Source organism: Schistocerca serialis, chromosome 2 (assembly GCF_023864345.2).
Source record: "Schistocerca serialis cubense isolate TAMUIC-IGC-003099 chromosome 2, iqSchSeri2.2, whole genome shotgun sequence".
Taxonomy (NCBI): Eukaryota; Metazoa; Arthropoda; class Insecta; order Orthoptera; family Acrididae; genus Schistocerca; species Schistocerca serialis.
The window spans coordinates 372533104-372556074 of NC_064639.1; the positions used below are offsets into that span (position 1 = coordinate 372533104).

At 42.9% G+C, this 22971-nt stretch overlaps 1 protein-coding gene across 1 annotated transcript; it reads left to right on the forward strand.

The window, feature by feature from the left end:
- Positions 1-14384: 14384 nt before the first annotated feature.
- Positions 14385-14933, forward strand: LOC126456000 (gustatory and pheromone receptor 32a-like). Its single transcript, XM_050091755.1, has one exon. It carries the CDS (start codon positions 14385-14387, stop codon positions 14931-14933), a length of 549 nt encoding a protein of 182 aa, XP_049947712.1.
- Positions 14934-22971: the final 8038 nt, after the last annotated feature.

A 22971-nucleotide genomic window follows, 5' to 3' on the forward strand; every position in this document is an offset into this window, starting at 1 on the left:
TATTCCACCGGCTTTTATGGAAGGCCTCTTGGTGCCAGCACATAAACCGAAGCCAGGAATTACGGTCACACATTACTGCCCCATCACCCTGCTTAATGCCGACTACAAGATCTTTGCACGGTTGCTAGCGTCCCGATGTCGTACGTTAATTCGTAGCGTTCTCTCTCCAGAACAGACGACACCGGGTGGATCGGTCAATGTGCAAACAGCTACTGGCGAATGCCGTGATGTGATAGCGCTGGCGGAGGAGTGCCGGCTTAAAGCGGAGATGGTGGCGGTTGATTTTGACAGTGCTTTTGATAAGGAGCGCCACAACTATCTGTACGCTGTACTGGAACAAATGGGATTTCCAGACCGTTTTACTGGTCTCATTAGAAGGATTTATGGGGGCGCACAATCTTTGGTACAGGTTAATGGGCGTATAGCAGGGCCCATTAAAATTCGACGATCCATTCACCAGGGCTGCCCTCTTTCGATACTGCTGTTCGCGACAGCGTTGGAACCATTAATTGGGAGGCTAACCAATTCTCTTTCTGGGATGGAACTACGGGGCTACACCTTCAAATGTCGTGCCTATGCGGACGACCTCCTGCTGCTCGTTCGTTCTGAGGAAGAGGTGAAGACGGTCCTTGAACTGTTGTTGGACCACAGTGTGACGGCGGGTAGTGCAGTGAACATGAACAAATCGGCGGCAATGCCGGTTGGAAGGGGCCTTACGCCGGAATAAATCAGTCCGTTTCCTTATGTGCAACGATTCCGCTATCTCGGCATAGACTTTACCTCATCTGTAAAACATACTGCGGCAGTTAACTACCGACGTATTTTACAGACAACACGTACCATGGTCCGACAACATCTCCTACGGCGCCTTGATCCATTGCAGCGAGTCGAGTATCTGAACACTTATGTGGTTTCTCGAATGGTGCATATTTCGCAGATCCTGCCCCTACCACTCACGCTCGGACGTCGACTTCAATCAGCACTAGGCTATTTTGTGATGATTGAATCTCCCCTCAAGGTGCAATACGAAACGCTCACGCTCCCTACGGACAAGGGGGGACTCGGACTTACGAATGTTCACTGCCGAGCGACGGCGCTCCTTCTAGCCACGATGTACAAGCAGTGGCGTAGCGGGCGTGATTCCCTTACATCCCGCCTATTGGATATCCTAGTTCCAGCGTCCCTCACACCTCCAGTGGCGGTGGACAACATTACGCCACATTTTGCGCGTGTATCAACATTTATCGTGGAACTTGGTTATATCAGAGACGAGCATCCGCGCACGAGACCGCCATGCGCGAAGGATTTTTATGTTTGGCTGCTACGACGGGTAAGTCGTAATGTCATTGAACTCAAACACCCCAGGTTGCATTGGCCGAAGACTTGGAGACATGTGCATCAAAAATTCCTTCCTACCTTCGTTCGGGCACTGTGGTTCTCTGTCGCCTGTGGCGAGTTCAACGCCAACCAACGGCTCCATGCAATTGGACTAGTGGACACTCCACTATGCCCGAAATGTCGCCAAGTGGATGACGACCATCACCGCTTAACTTGTATCGCGGTGGAGGACGTCTGGCTCCTAGGAAGACAGATGGTGGCTTGCTACCTCCGTGTGACCCCGCAACATATTACCCCTGCTTCCTTCTTACATCCGGAGAGTGACCACTTTCCGGCGACTAAATCACAGTCGATCATCTGTGTCAAAGGTTGGACGATCGCGTACCTCTATGGGGATGCTGCCAAGTCGCGACTTGACTTTTGGTATTTCTTGCATCAAGCCGACAATGAGGTTCATAGATGGTCACACTATCGGAAAACCTTTGCCAACTATCTTCAGGCAGTCTTCCTCGACCCATCACGCAGTTGGGATGTGCCGGGTGCAGTCGGTGTGCACATTTGACAGCTAATAATGAACCTCACACTTCTCTCACCACTCAATATGTAATGCACATACTATATGATGAAATTATCTACATGTTTCTTCTTAACAGAGTGATCTTTATTGAAAATAAATAAATAAATAAAAAACACAACATCCCTGTTCCTTTAAATTTGTGATTTGTTTTAAGATTTTTTTTTTTTTTTTTTTTTTTTTTTGTGCAGAGGATGCATTTCATTTAGTGTTTGTGGACTGCCTAATTTTGTATCCAAATAGAATACCAACAAATAAATGTAAAAAAAAGTGGTTAGTGCGACAGAATTAAAAAAAAAAGTTGGCAAAGCACTTGCCCGCGAAAGCAAAGGTCCCGAGTTCGAGTCTCGGTCTTGCACACAGTTTTAATCTTCCAGTAAGTTTCAACCTTTACCAGGGCTAGAATTAGGTTTTGCTATTTTATAGATTTCACATTGTTGCCATCCACTGAACATCCTTGTGTGGCGCCTAATATTAGTGATAATTTTGTGGAGGCCAAGCTGCCCTCAAACCACTGTATGATGAAACTATCGGACCACAGGCTGGACGAGCTGACTGGACAAACAGACAAACACCTGACCCCACCCCACGACAACAAACGAGGCCTTTATGGATGAGATGACTAAGTTACCTGTTTCCCATTTAATACCTTATTTTCAGCAGTTTATTCTTCATGGCCTTAATCCTGGGGTCGATATCCTATCTTTGCCTGAGGTCTCTGAAAACTTCTGAGACTTTGGATAGTATCCCGCCTACACAAATCTCTCGACGGGAATACTATTCTGGCTGCTGAACCGCAGCCTCAAACATCCAACTCAAAGTGTTGGCCACGTGATTATCGGTGCTTCGGGTATGCTCCACCTTGAATTGGAAAGCCAAAATTCGGGCAACCCAGCGAGCTACACGGCCCATCTTACGAGGGTGCAGCAAAATCCAGCTGAGGACTTAATTATCAGTTTCTAGCAAAAATTCGTGGTGCTCAAGGTAAAACCTAAACTTTTCCAAAGCGAAAAGCACCGCTAGCGCCTCCCATTCGTAGAGAGAATACTTAAGCTCTGCCAGGGATAACCTTCTAGACGCATAGGCCAGCGGTCTACGTTCCCCATCCGACTCTTGGAGGAGTACTGCTGCCACCCCACAGCCAGAGACATCGGTCTGGACGACAATGGGCAACTCGAAGTTTGATATAGTCAGGATGGGTGGATTATTAAGAGCCTGATTAATACTTTCGAAGGATACCTGGTGAGTTGAACCCAACGGAAATTATCTCCTTCCTGAGTAATTCATTAAGAGGGGCAGCATACTGTGCGAAGTTAGGCACATATTTGGAGAAATAGTTGGCCATCCCAATGAATCTGGCAACCCCCCTTTTTGTTTGCCGGAGGGCTATATATTTGGAGATCCTTCGTACACCCCTCATTTATCCCAACGTTTTCGTCAGAGACTAAATGGCCTAGAAAGGAAATCTGCAGGCACGACAAGGTGACCTTAAAAGGTTTATCGGTCAAACATCTTCCCAATAATTTTATATACACGTAAATTTTAAGTCGCTAAGCATCTGACCCAAAAACCTAGATAAAATATCCGCACTTGTCGACCGACCGAACGGAATTCTGTTAAATTCGAAGAGATTCCAATCGCTACAGAAGGCGGTAATTTGCTTGGAATCCTTTAACACCGGAATTTGGTAATAGGTTTGGTTGAAATCCAAAACGGTGAAATACTTTACTCTAGAGAATTATGTGAAATGAATATCAGCTAAAGGCACAGACCCCAAGATAAACATTTCGTTCACCAACCTGTAATCAATTAAAGATCGGAACTCCTCTCTACTACCCTTAAGAACCAAGAACACAACTCTGACGCGCAGGAGGAGGCAGAAGCACTTATGACCGGTTCACGCAACATACCGTCTATCACGACACAAAGGCTCTTGGTCCTGGTGGTGGGGTGGGAGGGGGGGGGGGGAGACAACCTATAGGTGGGCGACTGGCAAACGGGATCATCGTCAATCAACCTGATTTTGTACTTGATTTTGGTAGTCACGCCAAGCCTATTGGTGAGGACTTTCGGAAACCTATGGGCAGTCGGGAAAATTGATCCCTCTGTTGTGGCTCCAAATGACTCAGTTCATAACACCCAGTAGCAGGAAAAACAGATCACACCTGCAATGAGATTTACACGAGCATAAACCAATGCGTTCCCCAAGACAAAATTTAAAATAAGTAGTGCGTTGTTGACCATTCAACATAAATCCCGCGTGGTATATAAAGTCACAGCCCAGGATCAAATTAGCAGACAAATTCATAACTACTAACAACTTAATCGGCCAATAAAACATCGCAGTACTTAAACAATCACAAACTAACTCACTAAAATCAGTAGGCACTTCCGAGAAGAAGTTCGTAAAGGAGCAAACTTACTCCAGGTACCAATGATAGTCCAGCAGTGATACTGAGCTCCCAGAATCAGCAAAGGCACAGAGTGGCTCATTGTTCAACTGAGCGCACACAAAGGGGAAGGGATCATGCACTACGCCCACAACTCGACGACAACGCATAGGAAAGGAAGCTATAAACACCTTTCCCGACTTCCGGCACGGTCAAATGTCTATCTCGCCTTTTTGCTGAACCGAACACTTACAAACGAAATGTCCCACATGCCTTAGATTGTTGCCGCGCGGTGTAGCCGCTAGTTCTAAGGAGCGCCTTGGCACGGTTCGCGCAGCTCCCGCCGTCGAAGGTTCGAGTCCTCCCTTTGTTATGTGTGCGTGTGTGGTCCATATCGTCAGTTAGTTTAAGTTAGATTACGTAGCGTGTAAGCCTAGGGACCGATTACCTCAGCTGTTTGGCCTCATTGGAACTTACCACAAATTTCCTTAGAACGTTGTCGCGGGCCACTGTCGAATTTAGGTTGCACTGAACAGCTACTAGGTCCCAAACAACCATAAGATAATTGAATCGGCTGACTGTCAGCATAACTAAGTTTCTCAATACCGGAAACCAAAGCACTTAATTAAGTGTTTACTAATAAGGGTTTACTAGCAAAGGTGATGCGAGATCGATCCTCGGGGCTCATCCTTTCCAAGTTGCAATTCCAAGACCAAAACAGCGGTTCGCATCCGCTCTGCTATTTACTCAAGAGCTCATTACTTGACTGCATCCGTCAGTAACGCTTACTCTATAACTCGTTGTCAAATGAGGTGACAGTTTGAAACTGACCACCCGTTGACGTAACCCCATCAACACCTTCCTCTAGCATAAAATATCAGCAAACATTTGACTCAGTGTCCCACTAGTTAACGGGTACAGTAACTGAAGAACCTGCTCATAAGGTCAATTCAACGCATCCGGATGACGCTTAATTTTAACCAAACGCCGTAGTACCACCTCCACATCACTCACAGACTCAATGGACAACTTATCAATTTCCCTCAATGAAATTCCCATAGGGTGTGGCAGTTTGCTGAAATTACTCATAGCAAAACAATGAGGCGAAGTAAGCACCTGACCAGGATAATTTAAACCAACTTGGTTATCAGAAACCTGGTCCCCACTCAAACTTGCTACATCCTCTGAAGAAAGCTGATTTATAACATCTTTCAATTTGACAACCTGACCCTGCAGTTTGAAGTCGACAAAGGCTGCCATCTTTGTCGACCCTTCACCTCATGCTGTATTGCATAGCTGGCATCCATTAACTCTTAAGTCTGCTGTTGCAGAGTATGCACTCTCTGTTGTCAAATCTTTTAACAGTAGCAGGGAAGTTCCCTACAAGGATTATAAGTCCATTCAGCATCACCAACAGAGAATAAACATTTTCGTGGAACATGAATGATATCGGCATTGAAAATCACGTAGCAGACTCATTCATGCCTGGATAATAGTGCTTTGACATCACTAAATCCAGGGTTTTCAAATACTAACACTCGGTACAATTCTGTATTTTATATCATACCGACACTGACATGCTTACACCCACTTATATTCAAAAAGTAAGTCTTATTGAACAACATTATGCTCACATCAGGTGACTGCTGCTACATTACAGGTTCACCGCACCTGCAGGGACAAAAGCATTATTGGTTAAGCTTGCTTGCTTCTTTTTCCCTCATCGATGTCGTTAATATTTATTGTGCCTCATAGCAGCGTATGTTGGTATAGATCTCGACAGTACGAGTATTATCCTGCGAAGTTTCTCTCATAGTGCTGAACTATTTATCAATCGCTGTAAATATATATTCGCGACCTCCATTGTCATTTTTCTTTTATTCATCAATCTTCTGGTTCAATACCCCCCGCCACGAATTCCTCTCCTATGTCAACCTCTTCATCTCAGAGTAGCACTTGCAACCTATGTCCTCAATTTTTTGCTGGATGTATCTCAATCTCTGCCTTCCTCTACACTTTTTGCCCTTTGAAACTCCCTCTAGTACCACGGAAGTCAGGTCCTGATATCAAAACAGATGTCCTGTCCGTTTCCTCGTCAGTGTTTTTCACAATTTTCTTTCCTTTCCTATTCAGCTCAGAACCTCCTCATTCCTTACCTTATCAGTCCACTTCATTTTCAATATTCATCTATCACATCACATCTCAAATGCTTCGATTCTCTTCTGTTCCAGTTTTCACACAGTCCATGTTTCATTACCATACAATTCCGTGATCCAAACGTACATCATCAGAAATTTCTTTCTCAGATTAAGACCTATGTTCGATACTAGTAGACTTCTCTTAGACAGGAATGTCCTTTTTGCCAGTGCTAGTCTGCTTTTGATATACTCCTTGCGCCATCCGTCGTTGGTCATTTCGCTGCCCAGGTAGCAGAGTTACATCTACTTCGTAACCATCAATCCTGATGTCAAGTTTCTTTCTGTTCCCATTTCTGCTACTTCTCATTACCTTCGTTTTTCTTCGATTTACCATCAATCCATATCCTGTACTCGTTAGAGACTGTTCATTTCATGCACCTCATTACGTAACTCTTCTTTACTCGGGACAGCAATGTCATCAGCGAATCGCATCACTGATATACTTTCACGCCAAATTTTAATTCAACTCTTGAACCTTCCTTTTCTTTTCACCACTGTTTCTGCGATGAACAGATTGAATGATAGGGGTGAAAGACTGCATTGACATCTTCCACGCTTTTTAATTCGAGCACTTCGTTCTTGGTCGTCCACTCTTATTACTCCCTTTTGGCTCTTGCGGATACTGTATAGCCGGCTGGAGTGGCCGAGCAGTTCTAGGCGCTTCAGTCTGGAACCGCACGACCGCTACGGTCGCAGGTTCGAATCCTGCCTCGGGCATGGATGTGTGTGATGTCCTTAGGTTAGTTAGGTTTAAGTAGTTCTAAGTTCTAGGGGACTGAGACCTCATAAGTTAAGTCCCATAGTGCTCGGAGCCATTTGAACCATTTGATACTGTATATTAATCGCCTATCCTTATAGCTTACCCTTATTTTTCTCGGAATTTCGAATATCTTGCACCATTCTATATTGTCGAACGTTGTTTCGGGTCGAAAAATCCTATCAACGTGCCTTGATTTTACTTTAGCCTTGCCACCATTTTCAACCGCAACGTCTGAATTGCCTCTTTGGTTCCATTACCTTCCCTAAAGCAAAACTAATTATCATCTAACACATCCTCAGTTATCTCCTCCATTATTCTTTGCATTATTCTTGTCAGCAACTGGGATGCATCAGCTGTTAAGCTGATTATGCGATAATTCCAGCACTTTTCAGCTCTTGCAGTCTTCGGAATTGTGTTGATAATATTTTTCTGAAAGTCAGATGTATGTCGCCAGACTCATACATTCTACACACCAACGTGAATAGCCGTTTTGTTGCCACTTCCTGCTTTAATAGAAAGCAAAAACAAAAGAAAGCTAAGCATAATGGATAAAAAACAAAGTAACAGCTGTTGGTAGAAGATCACTTACCATGACTTCTTGCACCTCCTGTGTGGATATGCATTTTAAGCAACTCCTATATATGCAATGTTTCACACATATTATTTTATTTGTAGTACTGTGATATCAAAGGTGCAGAGGCGTAGGGAAGCATGGTGGTCCTTGCAGACTTGAAGGTGCCATCCCCTCCCCTCATTGATTGCAGCTGGGTGCAGTGATTCCAGTGGCTCAAATGGCTCTGAGCACTGCGGGATTTAACATATGAGGTCATCAGTCCCCTAGAACTTAGAACCACTCAAACCTAACTAACCTAAGGACATCACACACATCCATGCCCGAGGCAGGATTCGAACTTGCGACCGTAGCGGTCGCACGATTCCAGACTGTAGAGCCTAGAACAGCTCGGCCACTTCGGCCGGCCATTCCAGTGGCCTTGGAGGTCTTGTAGATAAGGAAGTGGCAATGCTGCTGTCATCATAATACAACATGCGCAGTTGTCTTCGTGCTAATATGAAACCTCAGATAAAAAAGTGTGGGCATGTGCCGGGACAGGGTTTTTCTGCCAGGAATGGGAGTACCACACTAGTAGTCATTCCGTCATCTTACTTGTAATATACAAGGTGTATCAAAACTAATCATCCGATTAAAAAAACCATAACTATTATGTTATTTGATATATGTGCGTGAACAACATACTGCTGGAAACAGAAACTCTCGTGTTGTACATGGTTCCCGCTAGGTAGCAGCAGTGTGCGTCCACTTCAGTTCTAGTAAGCGTGGTGTCGGGACAACAGAAAGCGTTTTGTGTTCCACATTTTGTACAGTGCGGGTCAGTAGCCACTGTTCAGTGTAACTTCCGTACTAGGTATGGCGTGGATCCTCCTACTGCTCAGAGCATTAGATGATGCCATGGACAATTCCGAAAAATATAATGTTTGCGTAAAAGCAAATCGCCCCTATGTGTCTGACACAGGGGTCAAATGCATCCACCATAGTTTCACAGCGAGTCCTCAGAAATTCGTTCATCGTGCAGCTCGACGACTCAACATGCCCTCGATGTCCGTCTGGCGTGTGGTGCGTCGACATTTACACATGAAACCAATCAAATTCAGCTAGTGAAAACTCTTCGTGAAAATAGCAAATAACAACGTGTGGAGTTCAGTAATTTCTTTCTTGGCAGGATGGAGGATAGCAGTGTTCTACGCTTAGTGTTTAGTGACGAAGCGACATTCAATTTAAATGGAAAGGGGAACCGCCATGATGTGAGAATATGGGGTATGGAGCAACCACATGAAACTGTACAACATGAGAGGGACTCTCCAAAATTTAATGTGTTCTGTGCAGTTTCACGGGAAAAAGGCGTATGGTCCATTTTTCTTTGCCAGGAACACTGTTACAGGAAGCACATATCTCGATGTACTTGAGAACTTTTTCTTCCTATGGTTGGAGACTTATTCGGACGCCTTCGTTTACTAACAGAACGGGACACAGCCACACTCGCATATGGAAGTGCGGGAATTTTTAAATCGAAATATTACTGAACGATGGATTGGGCGCACTGGACCAAATGATTCAGCCTTACATTAGTGGCTCGATTCAAATGGCTCTGAGCACTATGGGACTTAACATCAGAGGTCATCAGTCCCCTAGAACTTAGAACTACTTAAACCTAACTAACCTAAGGACATCACACACATACATACCCGAGGCAGGATTCGAACATGCGACCCTAGCAGTCCCGCGGTTCCGGACTGAAGCGCCTAGAACCGCACGCCCACCGCGGCCGACTACATTAGTGGCCTCCAAGATCACCGGATCAGATTGTATGTGATTATTTCTTGTGGATGCTTTATAAAAGACACTGTTTATGTGCCTCCATTACCAACAACAATGAATGAAGTGAGACATCGCGTAACAGCAGCTGTGGAAGCTGTACCTCAGGACACGCTCGCTGCAGTGTGGGAACAATTTGAATACTTCATTGACATATGCCGTGCAACTCAAGGGGGGCATATTGAACACCTATGGAAAGGTATGAAAAAATCCTTTTGAGTTGCCTGTTCATCAAAAATCAAAACTCATTGCATGTGTTTATTAGTTTCAGAAATATTGTTGTTATTGTGGCCTTCAGTCTTGAGACTGGTTTGAAGCAGCTCTCCATGCTACTCTATCCTGTGCAACGATCTTCATCTCCCAGTAACTACTGCAACCTACATCCTTCTGAATCTGCTTAGTGTATTCATCTCTTGGTCTCCCTCTACGATTTTTACCCTCCACGCTGCACTCCAATACTAAATTTGTGATCCCTTGATACCTCAGAACATGCCCTACCAACCGATCCCTTCTTCTAGTCAAGTTGCGCCACAAACTTCTCTTCTCCCCAATCCTATTCAGTACCTCCTCATTAGTAATGTGATCTACCCATCTAATCTTCAGCAGTCTTCTGTAGTACCAGATTTCAAAAGCTTCTATTCTCTTCTTGTCTAAACTATTTATCGTCCACGTTTCACTTCCATACATGGCTACACTCCATACAAATACTTTCAGAAACGACTTCCTGGCACTTAAATCTATACTCGATGTTAACAAATATCTCTTCTTCAGAAACTCTTTCCTTGCCACTGCCAGTCTACATTTTATATCCTCTCTACTTCGACCATCATCAGTTATTTTGCTCCCCAAATAGCAAAACTCCTTTACTACTTTAAGTGTCTCATTTCCTAATCTATTTCTCCCAGCATAACCCCATTTAATTCGACTACATTCCATTATCCACGTTTTGCTTTTGTTGATCTTATATCCTCCTTTCAAGACACTATCCATTCCGTTCAACTGTCTTTGACAGTCTCTGTCTCTGACAGAATTACAATGTCATCGGCGAAAATCAAAGTTTTTATTTCTTCTTCATGGATTTTAATACCTACTCCAAATTTTTCTTTTGTTTCCTTCAGTGCTTGCTCAATATATAGTTTGAATAACATCTGGGAGAGGCTACAACCCTGTCTCACTCCCTTCCCAACCACTGCTTCCCTTTCGTGCCCCTCGACTTTTATAACTGCCATCTGGTTTCTGTACAAATAAAATAACCTTTGGCTCCCTGTATTTTACCACTGCCACCATCTGAATTTGAAAGAGAGTATTCCAGTCAACATTGTCAAAAGCTTTCTCTAAGTCTACAAATGCTAGAAACGTAGGTTTGCCTTTCCTTAATCTGGCTTCTAAGATAAGTCGTAGGGTCAGTATTGCCTCACGTGTTACAATATTTCTACGGAATCAAAATTGATCTTCCACGAGGTCGGTCTCTACTAGTTTTTCCATTCGTCTGTAAAGAATTCGCGTTAGTATTTTGCAGCCGTGACTTATCAAACTGGTAGTTCGATAATTTTCGCATTTGTCAACACATGATTTCTTTGGGATTGTAATTATTATATTATTCTTGAAGTCTGAGTTCAGAAATATAGACGTGCCGTATCGGATGATTCTTTTTGATACACCCTGTATGTGCTCAGGAGATATATTGTTCGTTTTTTCGCTGATTTTCAACGCCTGTACTTGCTCTATGTGCTGCTTCTAACGCTGCTTTAATGATATTCTTGTATTCGTCGCTCTTTGAGGCTTTCATTCGTCTTTTGGGGTCCTATGCGTGTTAGTAGTGTGTGTTATATAACAATAAGCTTGTATCTCTTTCGGCGTATACTTTTTGACTTTCAACGTTTTTAAGAATATTACCTCTAATATACCGGACATTCTTACCTCCAGCTCATATAGCATTCTCCATTAAACATATTGAGTGCTTACCCAACATCTACGGCTTCGTACTGCTGACTCCATATGCTGTGGCTAACTCAACATTATTGTAACTGTAAGTTAGTAATAGCATATACCCCCTCATCTTATTCTTATCCTTCTTTTCCGTCTCCATCCATTATCCATAGTGTATGACAGCTCTTTCAGACTATCAGTTATTGGCTTAAACATTTCTGAGAGATGCTGATCTCACTGCACCTGTTCTAACTTTTACAGTTGTGTCTTCCATTGACTAGCCTTCGACACATCACTAACTTTACACGTCAACAACATGCTGCTTTATAACAATCCGTTTTTGGAATAGGGTTCAATGTATGTAAACTTCAAAACTACCGTCGATGATGGGAGTCAAGTGCTACTATGGCATAATCTGATGACATGAGACCGAAAAGGGCAGCCAGACATCCTATGGGCTGTGACTGTGGAAACATGAGTGTCCTCATTCAATATCAGATCAAGCACTCATTGCAGCTGCTCTGCTCGTTAATGGCATTGTTTAACAATTAGCGGCATCTGTTGCTGTGTATATAACAATAGTAGCAAAGGAGCTGAGGATAATGAAACATCCAAACATAATATTAATAACTGTAATAATAATTAGAGATCGATTGATATAATACATTCTGATAGTCTTCTTCTCCGCAGTTGATCACTCCTGCTTCTACTGACAATGCTTCATCTTGGAAAGCAAATGATGTGTATACAATCACATTATTATAAAAAATTGTCATGGGATAGGGAGCTGATTGCACATCATTGGTTGCAGAACAGGAACATTGGGGGGGGGGGGGGGGGGGGGGAGGTGTTGGGCTGGGTGCATCATGAAATTTGCAAGAGTGCAAGCAGGTTGGTAGGTCCCCTCTTGCCTCACCTCGTTGGCTTTGTCACGTTTCATGTGGCTGGATGTCATGATTCCTGGAATGGCCATGGAGATAAGAAAGTGCTGATGCTGCTGTCAGTGGCATAGTATGCGCACATTATTCACTGCAGTAATATGACACAGCAGATAGAAAAGTGCTGCCAGCGCTAAGTCAGCGTTTTTTGCCAGAAACGGCAGTGCCCTGCTGCTGACATCTGATGGTAGGCATGAGAAGAATATGTGCATTTAAATATGGTGTATGCGAAAAATTGACTGGCGAAAGTTGTAACGAAGTGCTACAAAGGTAATTGGGAATACCTATGAGAAAAAAGCACACATTAATGGGAATTTATGAATACTTTACTGGCAGGAGAGAAACAATAGATTGAAAATTTACAGTAAGGGAAAGTTAATAAATACGCAAAAGAAACTGCAAATAATATTGAGAAACTATAGGAAGAAGAGATGAGAAACTAGTACAGACAGAAAGCGATGCAAAGCGTCGTCAGACCTTTTGAGAAACAAACGCGTTTCAAGTACCATTTGTTTACAGTAGCCTTTATTTCTATAGGCTCATATTACAAAGTTGGCGAGTATTTGCAACGACTAGCTCTGTTCATTATCATATAAGCTGTTAAGGAAAAGTAATCGATAACTGCCGCTACATTGACGTTACCTCTTTAGATGATTAAGGCTCCCTATTTGAAAAATTAAAAGCGACTTGCCAGTTCGTTTTCAAGACACATGTTCTCCATGATGAATGAACGTAGGTCAACAACAACACAGAAACGCTCTAAAGATTCGATCATGTCTCCCGATTATGCCAAACAAAGAGCAGCCAAGTTCTCAGCATAAAAGCAAGAGTCAACAGCCACTAGTAGTTCCGTTAGCTTAATGAATTCCTTAAAAAAAGCCGCGTTTGCGGGTTGTGGTAAGATAACAGGAAGCATGGACGCATGTATATGGAAGGAATGAAATTGACGGAGCTTAATGTACAATTCACTTAGTGAAAAGAGGACAATCTGGTGTTAGCAAATTAAGCTACATAAATGAATAGACATGGTGTGCTTGTAGAAGGACTATATTAATGACACTATCACCACCAAATATGAGTCACCTCTAACAGCACTCTGGTGCATAGGTACGGTTTGCTGAAGCGAAAATGTCTTAGTAAAAGAGTGACTGCAGTTAACTGGTCTAGGTTTTAACATTGGTCACTTGTTGGTACTGTGTGTGTGTGTGTGTAGAGATTGAACAAATTTATGATAAAAAAAAGCAGCGGAAATGCAGATATCATACCACAAGCCTATGGTAAATTTCTGTTTCGTATTGCTACCAGTATACAAACTGTGGCTAGTATTAGGATTAGCTCCTGTGGAAAAAGACACAATTTCACCGATACACTGCAAGAAAATTCATAGTGTGTTATGGAGGAGAGTACGGCATCCTTCTGGTTCCTGGTTGTGCACTGCTGTGCTGTTGTCAGTATTAGATTGGTATGAAAATTTTGGAATTCATGTTAGTTTACCTTCCATACCATTAATCATTTACTTCATCATGCTAATTATAGGAGAAGGGAAGCTGATTTTGATTTTTTGGATATGCACTATAACTAGGCTTGAACACGTACGTTCCTTTATTGAAGAGCTCAAGTTTGTAGACGACCACATTCCTGTAAAGGGGACAATTCATAGTAAATTCATATGTTGCTTTCTGATCGTCATTAACGTTACACTGACGAGTGGCGCTGCACTGAGTCTGTATCAAAACTCCATAATTGTGTCTTTACACATTATGTTCCGATTGTTTGTAGACTCAGTTGTAGTTCTTCAATTCGTGTTTCTGGTTCTGGAGCTTTGGGCGAGGCTGAGGAGTCTCAACACATGTCTGTTGGAGGAGATGTCTCATCCTCGTCCTCCACTGCTGCAAGTAGCGCCGCAGTCGGCTACTTCGTCAGTGAGGCTGAGTCATCTGCGAGAGGCGTTCTTGGCCTTGATCCGTGCTGCCGAGAAGTTGGAGGAACACTTTCAGCTGTCATTGGCTGCTGACATCACACATGCCGTTTTTGGTGCAATCTGCAGCTCATACGAAGTATTTATCGCCATCGAGAAACCACATATTACTCGTTTACTACCGTACAGCAAATCACTGAGAACGTCGATGTTATGGCTCGCCTACCATTGTTTCAAGGTAATATGTCTGGCACTGTCCTGTGGGGCAGCTAAGGACGAGGCGAGACGTACCGGTGTGATCCTGCGGAGACTACCAGTGCTGCCACCTTGCCTCTCTGGCGAAGTGGACGCCTTCCTCCGTGTGACGTCGCAGGAAGCACAACTGAATTTCACAGCTGCAGGATTCATCGAAATCGACCGCCGCTTTCTGGTTTCAGCACTTGCCGTCGTCATTACGTACCTCGTCGTCATTGGTCAATCTGTGACTGACTGGTGAAAACGTCCTGCGATATTCTGTCTCTTTGAGTTTAATGAAATTTTGATCGCCAAGAAGAACGAGTGATCCGCATTGAGCAACGCTGAGTAGTAGGCTGTATCGCTGCTGCCAGCGCTCTCACATGTGGGGAAGGAAATGACGACAAAAACAAAAATATTTAACGTGGATAGCTGCCAGCTGGCTGTGGTGGTTCACGGCGCTATTCCACAAGAAATATGTACTTTTTATTCATAGTTATTTGCTACCCACTTTGTCATAGATACTTTTTACCTTGTAGGTGTACTCCCAGAACGGGGTGACACTGCAATTAAAGCACTGGAAAAGTAGAGTTCAAATTTCTGTGTAGCCGCCATATTTAGGTTTTATGTGGTTCTTTTCAAATCTATGAAGATGAATGGTGGTTTTCTTTCTCTGATATGAACACAACTTATTTCCTATCCCATCTTCTTCCATTTTGAGACTGTGAAGAATCTCTAGTGACGTTGTTAATTATACATTAACCTGTAAAACTTTTTCTTTCTTTGAAAGTGTAGTGGGTATTATTTTATCCATTGAAGATTTCGTAGGGCTGTCTGTTTTTGCTAAACTGGGTACCTGCTTCATAGCCTCCTATCCAGTTCACTTACGTTCTGTACTTCTGGGTGTAATTCACATTAGTCCATAGCTTAATGATCACGCTACTCATAAAAATCAATACCAGTGGAGAGAATACAAAGATATTAAAATAACTTTTACTCTGAAAGAGTACACACAATAAGGTCACTTGAGTATTTGCTGTGGTAGCACTGAAATGAATTGCAAAACGTGCTTAAACTGAATATCAAAATGCGCTTAAACTGTTCAGTTTGTATGGGTTTTCTGGTTCGGCAATGACTGCTTGGTGAACGAGAGAAATATAACACACATGAGATGCTGAAACATTCGAGAATATTAACTCGAGCGAGATAGTGATGCTATGATGCAGATGTGTCCTTAGCGTTACCTGAGTTGTACCATAGATGACTCTGAGGTTTGGTTACAGTCGTATTTTGCTATCACCTTACTATTTATTTGTTGGATTATCACAACAAAATATTTTCTCATTATAAATTGGCAGCTGCCACTGAATTTATGAGGCCTGTCCACTCAGATTCACTAATATAACATGCTGTCTACTTTGTTGGTCCGTTTGGCCCAGAACTTCCCGTATATATCGCTTGAAGACATGTTAACTCCTTGACTGAGGTCGAAAAATTGACGTCTTGGTGATAATCAATAACTTTTTAGTGGAACTATGCAACGGATTCAAAAAAAAAAAAAAAAAAACAACGGAGAATAGGTCTATAGCTATCTTCATCTGTTTAGTCTTGAGCATCCTTCGCTTAACTGTAAAATATACAGGGCGAAGATAAACTCGTCCACTCGGGCGTCGCTGAGCGATTCCTTTTCATACTAGCAATAGAAACATGCCTCTCATAAATTTTCGGCCTGCGCATATTTTGGGCAGTACATGCACGTTAAAGATTGGCAGTCACGCAACACTGTAACCACATGTGCGGTAACTACCTCTGTCAGCATATAGAAGTGTTCCTGTGCAGTTGCTGCAGGTGTGTGATACCGTTTTGGGTTAGCATACAGGAGGTCAAGGGCTCGATTCTGGGTCGAGGTATATTAGTTTTTACATTTCGTTATGGGCTTGCGTCACCAGTAGGGCTACAAACGTGCTTTGCTAATCATTTCCAAACATATACTATGTAAATGTCGGATAAATGTGGTTTAAGAAAGGTGTATGCTACAGTATTATATGGCAGTATGAAACTTGCGCATAAAAACAAGCCTTGTCATCCTGCGCGTCAAACCAAAACTCTACCCACTGAGCCAACTTCGCAGCACTAATCATTTTGCTGCCAAAAGTAGTTACTGTATATGTGATTACTGTGTTGTCAGATTGCCAAACTTCAACAATCATTTACTGCCGGAAATACGCGCAGGATGAAATTATATGAGTCGTGCTGCGAAATCCGAGTGTGGAAATTTTTCTTCAAACAGCATATGCAAATTTTCACACTCATTAATTCCTGAAGTTTATTAGTACTCTTTAGCCTGAAGTGTTCATTTTCTTTAGTTGAACTAATTCTAATATTTTGTCACCGTGGCTGGAGGGTATGTCTTCGCAACTGCTCAAAAATATTCATATCAATCTAACAATCCTTATCCAAAATAGTCTTCGGACACATTGATAAATGGAAACACCATATGTGCTCTTCACACAAGGTGTTGTTGAAATCATTCAAAATAATAAAAGGGTCTGGCCTTTTGGCATTATATGTGAAGCGATCTTCTGGAAACTAATTGTACCACTACTGTGCAGTTAAATAAACGAAAACTGATAATGCATCTTGTGCTGCAATGGATATATTGCCTATCTTACAAGTAATCCTAAGATAGTGATTCTTATCCTCATAATCTGTTTTAGTAGTGTGGATCATTTACATTCATAATGCTCTTGAGCAGTACTAGTGCACTATGGAACTTTGTAAGCCCTCCAGACTGTAATTTCCCAGGCTAATGTTCATTATGTCAGATGCCATTCTAGTCAATTACTATTGCTAGTGACATTGCTGGGTGTTTAATTAATGTCTCAACAAAGCTATACCTTTTACACTGATTTATCCTTTCATCACAAGTATGTTTAATTGAACTTAAGAATTAACTGAACAATTTTCTGTGCAATATACAACATGGTAATCTTATTTGAATAAAATCCGTTAATCATCAGAACAGGGAATAATTTGAAGATTAGTGTCTCAAAATTCAAATATATAATTATGTGAAATGTATTTGGGATTAAATTATTGTATTAAATTGTGATTCATTCCCATGTCCAGTTTACTGTCTTAATAGTACTGCTTTACACCAAAACGATATGTCTATGCAAAGTACAGTCTGCTATCTATGTTATTCATTGTTAAAACGTTCTATGCATCAGAATACTTTGATCCTTTTACGGGTCAGTAATTGTAATACAGCTTTGTCAAAAAAGTGAGGCAATTTAAAATAAAAACACTTCTAACAATAATATTAAAACTTTTATTTAAATTTGAGGAAACATATCTTGTTACTATCTATAACCGTGGGCCACTTTCTTTATACACGATTTTTAAAATTTTCTTTAGTTTTTCGAATTATCCCACTTATTGATTTGATTTTCCCATATGTGTGTTAGTGTTTGTTTCAAAGTAATAAAAGGAAAAACTGTTTAAATGGTATTACACATACATGCCTTCAACTACAACAGTGAAATATTTGTATAGTTTGAGAATATTGAAATAAATTGCCTTATTCTAGACATCTGAGAAACAGACTGTACGATATTTCTGTTGTTATATTTGTTGTACGAGTGGACTTGCATAAGTCTACATATCAAATTCTATAAAAGTTAACTGCGATTTGATAAAATTTATAGTTGTACATTTGACTTGTTTCATGCATAATATACTATGTAATGTACAGGTGTGAGGAGAGAAGGAGGTTGTGCCATCCCACTTAAATTTACAATGTACAGAAGCTCGAGCGGTCAGAACTTATCAGGTGTGCGTACAGAGGTGATATTAAATGATAAAACAGGAAGTGAAGTCAAATAATGCGAATATATTTAAGTGTACAGCATACATTGCGAGTGCCTAGGATAAAGAGTTATCAGGTGTAGGCCAGTCTAAGATTTCGAACAAACTAAATAAAGTGAGCAACGGGAGGGGAGGTCGTTCATCTTAAGTTCTGTTAGGGGATGGCTAAGGGGTGCAAAGCTCCGTCTCGCAAGAAAGATGTCTCTTCTGATCGAGGTCTGGATGACTAGACAGAGAGGCAACTGTGTTCTGCTCTGCAGAACCCTCCGGAGTTCATACACAAGGGCTGCCCCCCGCGCAAGCTGTTGGCTAAACTGATGGCGTGAATTTGCTGTTTGAAATTTCAGCAGAGTGCTCTTGTCAGCATCACTGACGGGACAGGACTGACTCGGTTCTGAGAGGCTGACAGCTTGTGTCATATAGGTACAGGCGAAGTTACTCTGGGAGAAAAACTGTAGATACTCGACTGGGGCCTTTGAAATGAAATTGTTTAGACAAATTCACTAAAAAGTGTCTTTATTAGCTGCCTCTCTACGCATAAAAATTAATTTTATTATGGTGCCAATTCCGCGAGTATCTTCATTCGAAGTCTGTGCAGTGTGGTGATTGGTTCATCAACATCAGCAGAGTCATCCTACTTAAAAGTGGTGGTAAATACTACGAGGTAGGACACTTTCACATTAAATTGTGTGTATAAATTAAGCACTTCAAGGCATATTATGCTAAAATAGCAGTAATTAGAGACCAGACCTCAAAATATTTTCAAGAGAACATGTTTTTGATAAACAGGTGGAAATCAATTTTGCTCTGACATAAACTGAAGATATCACTGTATATACACTCCTGGAAATTGAAATAAGAACACCGTGAATTCATTGTCCCAGGAAGGGGAAACTATATTGACACATTCCTGGGGTCAGATACATCACATGATCACACTGACAGAACCACAGGCACATAGACACAGGCAACAGAGCATGCACAATGTCGGCACTAGTACAGTGTATATCCACCTTTCGCAGCAATGCAGGCTGCTATTCTCCCATGGAGACGATCGTAGAGATGCTGGATGTAGTCCTGTGGAACGGCTTGCCATGCCATTTCAACCTGGCGCCTCAGTTGGACCAGCGTTCGTGCTGGACGTGCAGACCGCGTGAGACGACGCTTCATCCAGTCCCAAACATGCTCAATGGGGGACAGATCCGGAGATCTTGCTGGCCAGGGTAGTTGACTTACACCTTCTAGAGCACGTTGGGTGGCATGGGATACATGTGGACGTGCATTGTCCTGTTGGAACAGCAAGTTCCCTTGCCGGTCTAGGAATGGTAGAACGATGGGTTCGATGACGGTTTGGATGTACCGTGCACTATTCAGTGTCCCCTCGACGATCACCAGTGGTGTACGGCCAGTGTAGGAGATCGCTCCCCACACCATGATGCCGGGTGTTGGCCCTGTGTGCCTCGGTCGTATGCAGTCCCGATTGTGGCGCTCACCTGCACGGCGCCAAACACGCATACGACCATCATTGGCACCAAGGCAGAAGCGACTCTCATCGCTGAAGACGACACGTCTCCATTCGTCCCTCCATTCACGCCTGTCGCGACACCACTGGAGGCGGGCTGTACGATGTTGGGGCGTGAGCGGAAGACGGCCTAACGGTGTGCGGGACCGTAGCCCAGCTTCATGGAGATGGTTGCGAATGGTCCTCGCCGATACCCCAGGAGCAACAGTGTCCCTAATTTGCTGGGAAGTGGCGGTGCGGTCCCCTACGGCACTGCGTAGGATCCTACGGTCTTGGCGTGCATCCGTGCGTCGCTGCGGTCCGGTCCCAGGTCGACGGGCACGTGCACCTTCCGCCGACCACTGGCGACAACATCGATGTACTGTGGAGACCTCACGCCCCACGTGTTGAGCAATTCGGCGGTACGTCCACCCGGCCTCCCGCATGCCCACTATACGCCCTCGCTCAAAGTCCGTCAACTGAACATACGGTTCACGTCCACGCTGTCGCGTCATGCTACCAGTGTTAAAGACTGCGATGGAGCTCTGTATGCCATGGCAAACTGGCTGACACTGACGGCGGCGGTGCACAAATGCTGCGCAGCTAGCGCCATTCGACGGCCAACACCGCGGTTCCTGATGTGTGCGCTGTGCCGTGCGTGTGATCATTGCTTGTACAGCCCTCTCGCAGTGTCCGGAGCAAGTATGGTGGGTCTGACACACCGGTGTCAATGTGTTCTTTTTTCCATTTCCAGGAGTGTATTATACTACATGGTGGCAAATACTAGCGTAATTTATGACGTAAGACACTTTTGACAATACAGTGTGTGACTGTGGAAAATCTGAGTTACGCACTTCAACGACAATACACCATATTCTGAAAAATGGTTGGAAACTTCGAAAAATTTGTCCAGAAAAGTATAAAACTGAAACATATTCCTTCAAAAGCATGACACTGATTTTAAATTTGATGCTTTTGAGTTTCTGGATGTTTTTCCAAAAATGCTAGTGTGTCCACCCTTCTAGGCGAACTGTGTATGTCCATCACTTTGGTAATTTTATCGTGGAGGGAACACCTAGCGTTTTCCTATAATCGTGATTCTAGAAACGAACCTACCATTTTCTGCTGCCTATGAACCATACCATATCACTGTCGATAATAGGCTTATCGGAAAATTTCAACGACAAATTCACTCCTGTACGTACCCACTGCAAGCTCATTGAAAAATATCACATCTCCCCATTACTAATAATAATTGTGATGCTTCTCCCTCAAAATTCCACAGATATACGTTAAATAAGGAACCGAACAATTTGTACAGTTTGACTATATGAGTAACTGTGTCGCGCAAGTCTCTGCAATACCTTTCGCCGGTGCCGCCTCAGGCACCGTTAATTTCGAGCCAGCTCAGGGAATAGACGAAGTCACAACGGGTCGCAACCGCTTAACAACTCTCTTCCTTCGCTTATACGAACGCTCTAGCCTGGTGAAATACCAACTGCCCACGCCGGTATCTGTAACGAACACAGATTCAACTTGCAGTCCCCTCCACGTTCTATCCACCCTCTGGGCGAGTTTCTAAATCCATCATTGGCACCTAAGCCTAAATTCATTACTCGCCGACGGAAGGAAAGGACGATAAAAGACGATAAGAAATGAGGAGTGTTGTCGCACTGTGAGATGCACTGTTGCGACAGGGTTGGCGTTGTGTGGAGGAGGCCGGGCACGGAATGTGGGATAGTGGTCCAGTGAACGCCAGGAGGCACCAATGACACAAGGGTACCTGCTACACCTTTTCTTTTTCACGATGAGTCTGCAGAGCTATAAAATGTCTCAGTGCGTCGGACCGCTGATTACGGACTGACTGTGCCTTGCAAAGGCGTGTTTCTTTATACCTTTCCTTTTCAAAGCCAACCTCCTTCTGCTCTTCGGCACTATTTTCTGTCCATTGAATCTTAGTGTAGTCGTACGCTCTTTAGGAGGTTCTGTTTTCATGAGAGTAGACTCTTGTGACGATGTAGCACTTGCACCTGTCTGCTTCGTCTGAATGTATGTCTCCCCAGTTTTAATTCTTTTTAAGAACAATTACACGACGTTTTCTCTTACCAACATTACCTGTAAGACTGCAAGTTTTTCCCTGATCCTCAGGCACACTTTCCTGAAATGTTTCAGTCTTGTCGGCTCCATGTTTAGCCTGAAACGTCCCCTTTTTGAAGAATTATACAAGACTGTGCTTAAACTGGCACACAATATTTTTTAGCGCAACGCAATCTGACTTTCAATAATCCCTACAAAAGAATGGCCCTGTCTAATATTAACCGTTAAACGTTTCAGAAATCACTTACCTCACAAAAATCTTCGTTACTCGAACTACTGCAATACAGCGAGCGCCACTACTGCCAGTTAAATAAAAGATTCAAACTAAGGAAGGCACTAACTACTGATAGGCATAGTTAGCAAATGAAAGATTTTAATAGAGAACAAACACTGTATTTACCTTAATAGTCATATTATATATAGCAGTTCATGACAGTCTTACAAATTTCAAAACTCCGCCATCTCTCTCCCCACATCCATCACTGCTGGCGGCTCACCTCCAACTGCGCAACGCTACGCGCTGTTAACATCCAGCTGCCCAACGCTACAATGGCGAGTATTACAACAATGCAAAGCAGCCACAGACTGCACACAGCACAGCCAGTGATTTTCATACAGAGCGCTACGTGGCGTTACCAGTAAGAAAACCTAAACAGTCTACTTACATAGCCCCCATGCTCCCAACAAAAAATTTTACAAATTGTTTTGGGCAGTGGCCAATAATGATTTGATAAAATTTTTCATAATTACAATAACAAAGAAATCAAAGGTACACACTTATTGATACAATGTTGGTCAAAAGCTAATATTTTCTAACAGTCTATAAAGACAGTCC

Excerpts from the sequence above, each read along its gene's own strand:
- LOC126456000 (XM_050091755.1), top strand. The coding sequence starts at position 14,385 with ATGTCTCATCCTCGTCCTCCACTGCTGCAAGTAGCGCCGCAGTCGGCT.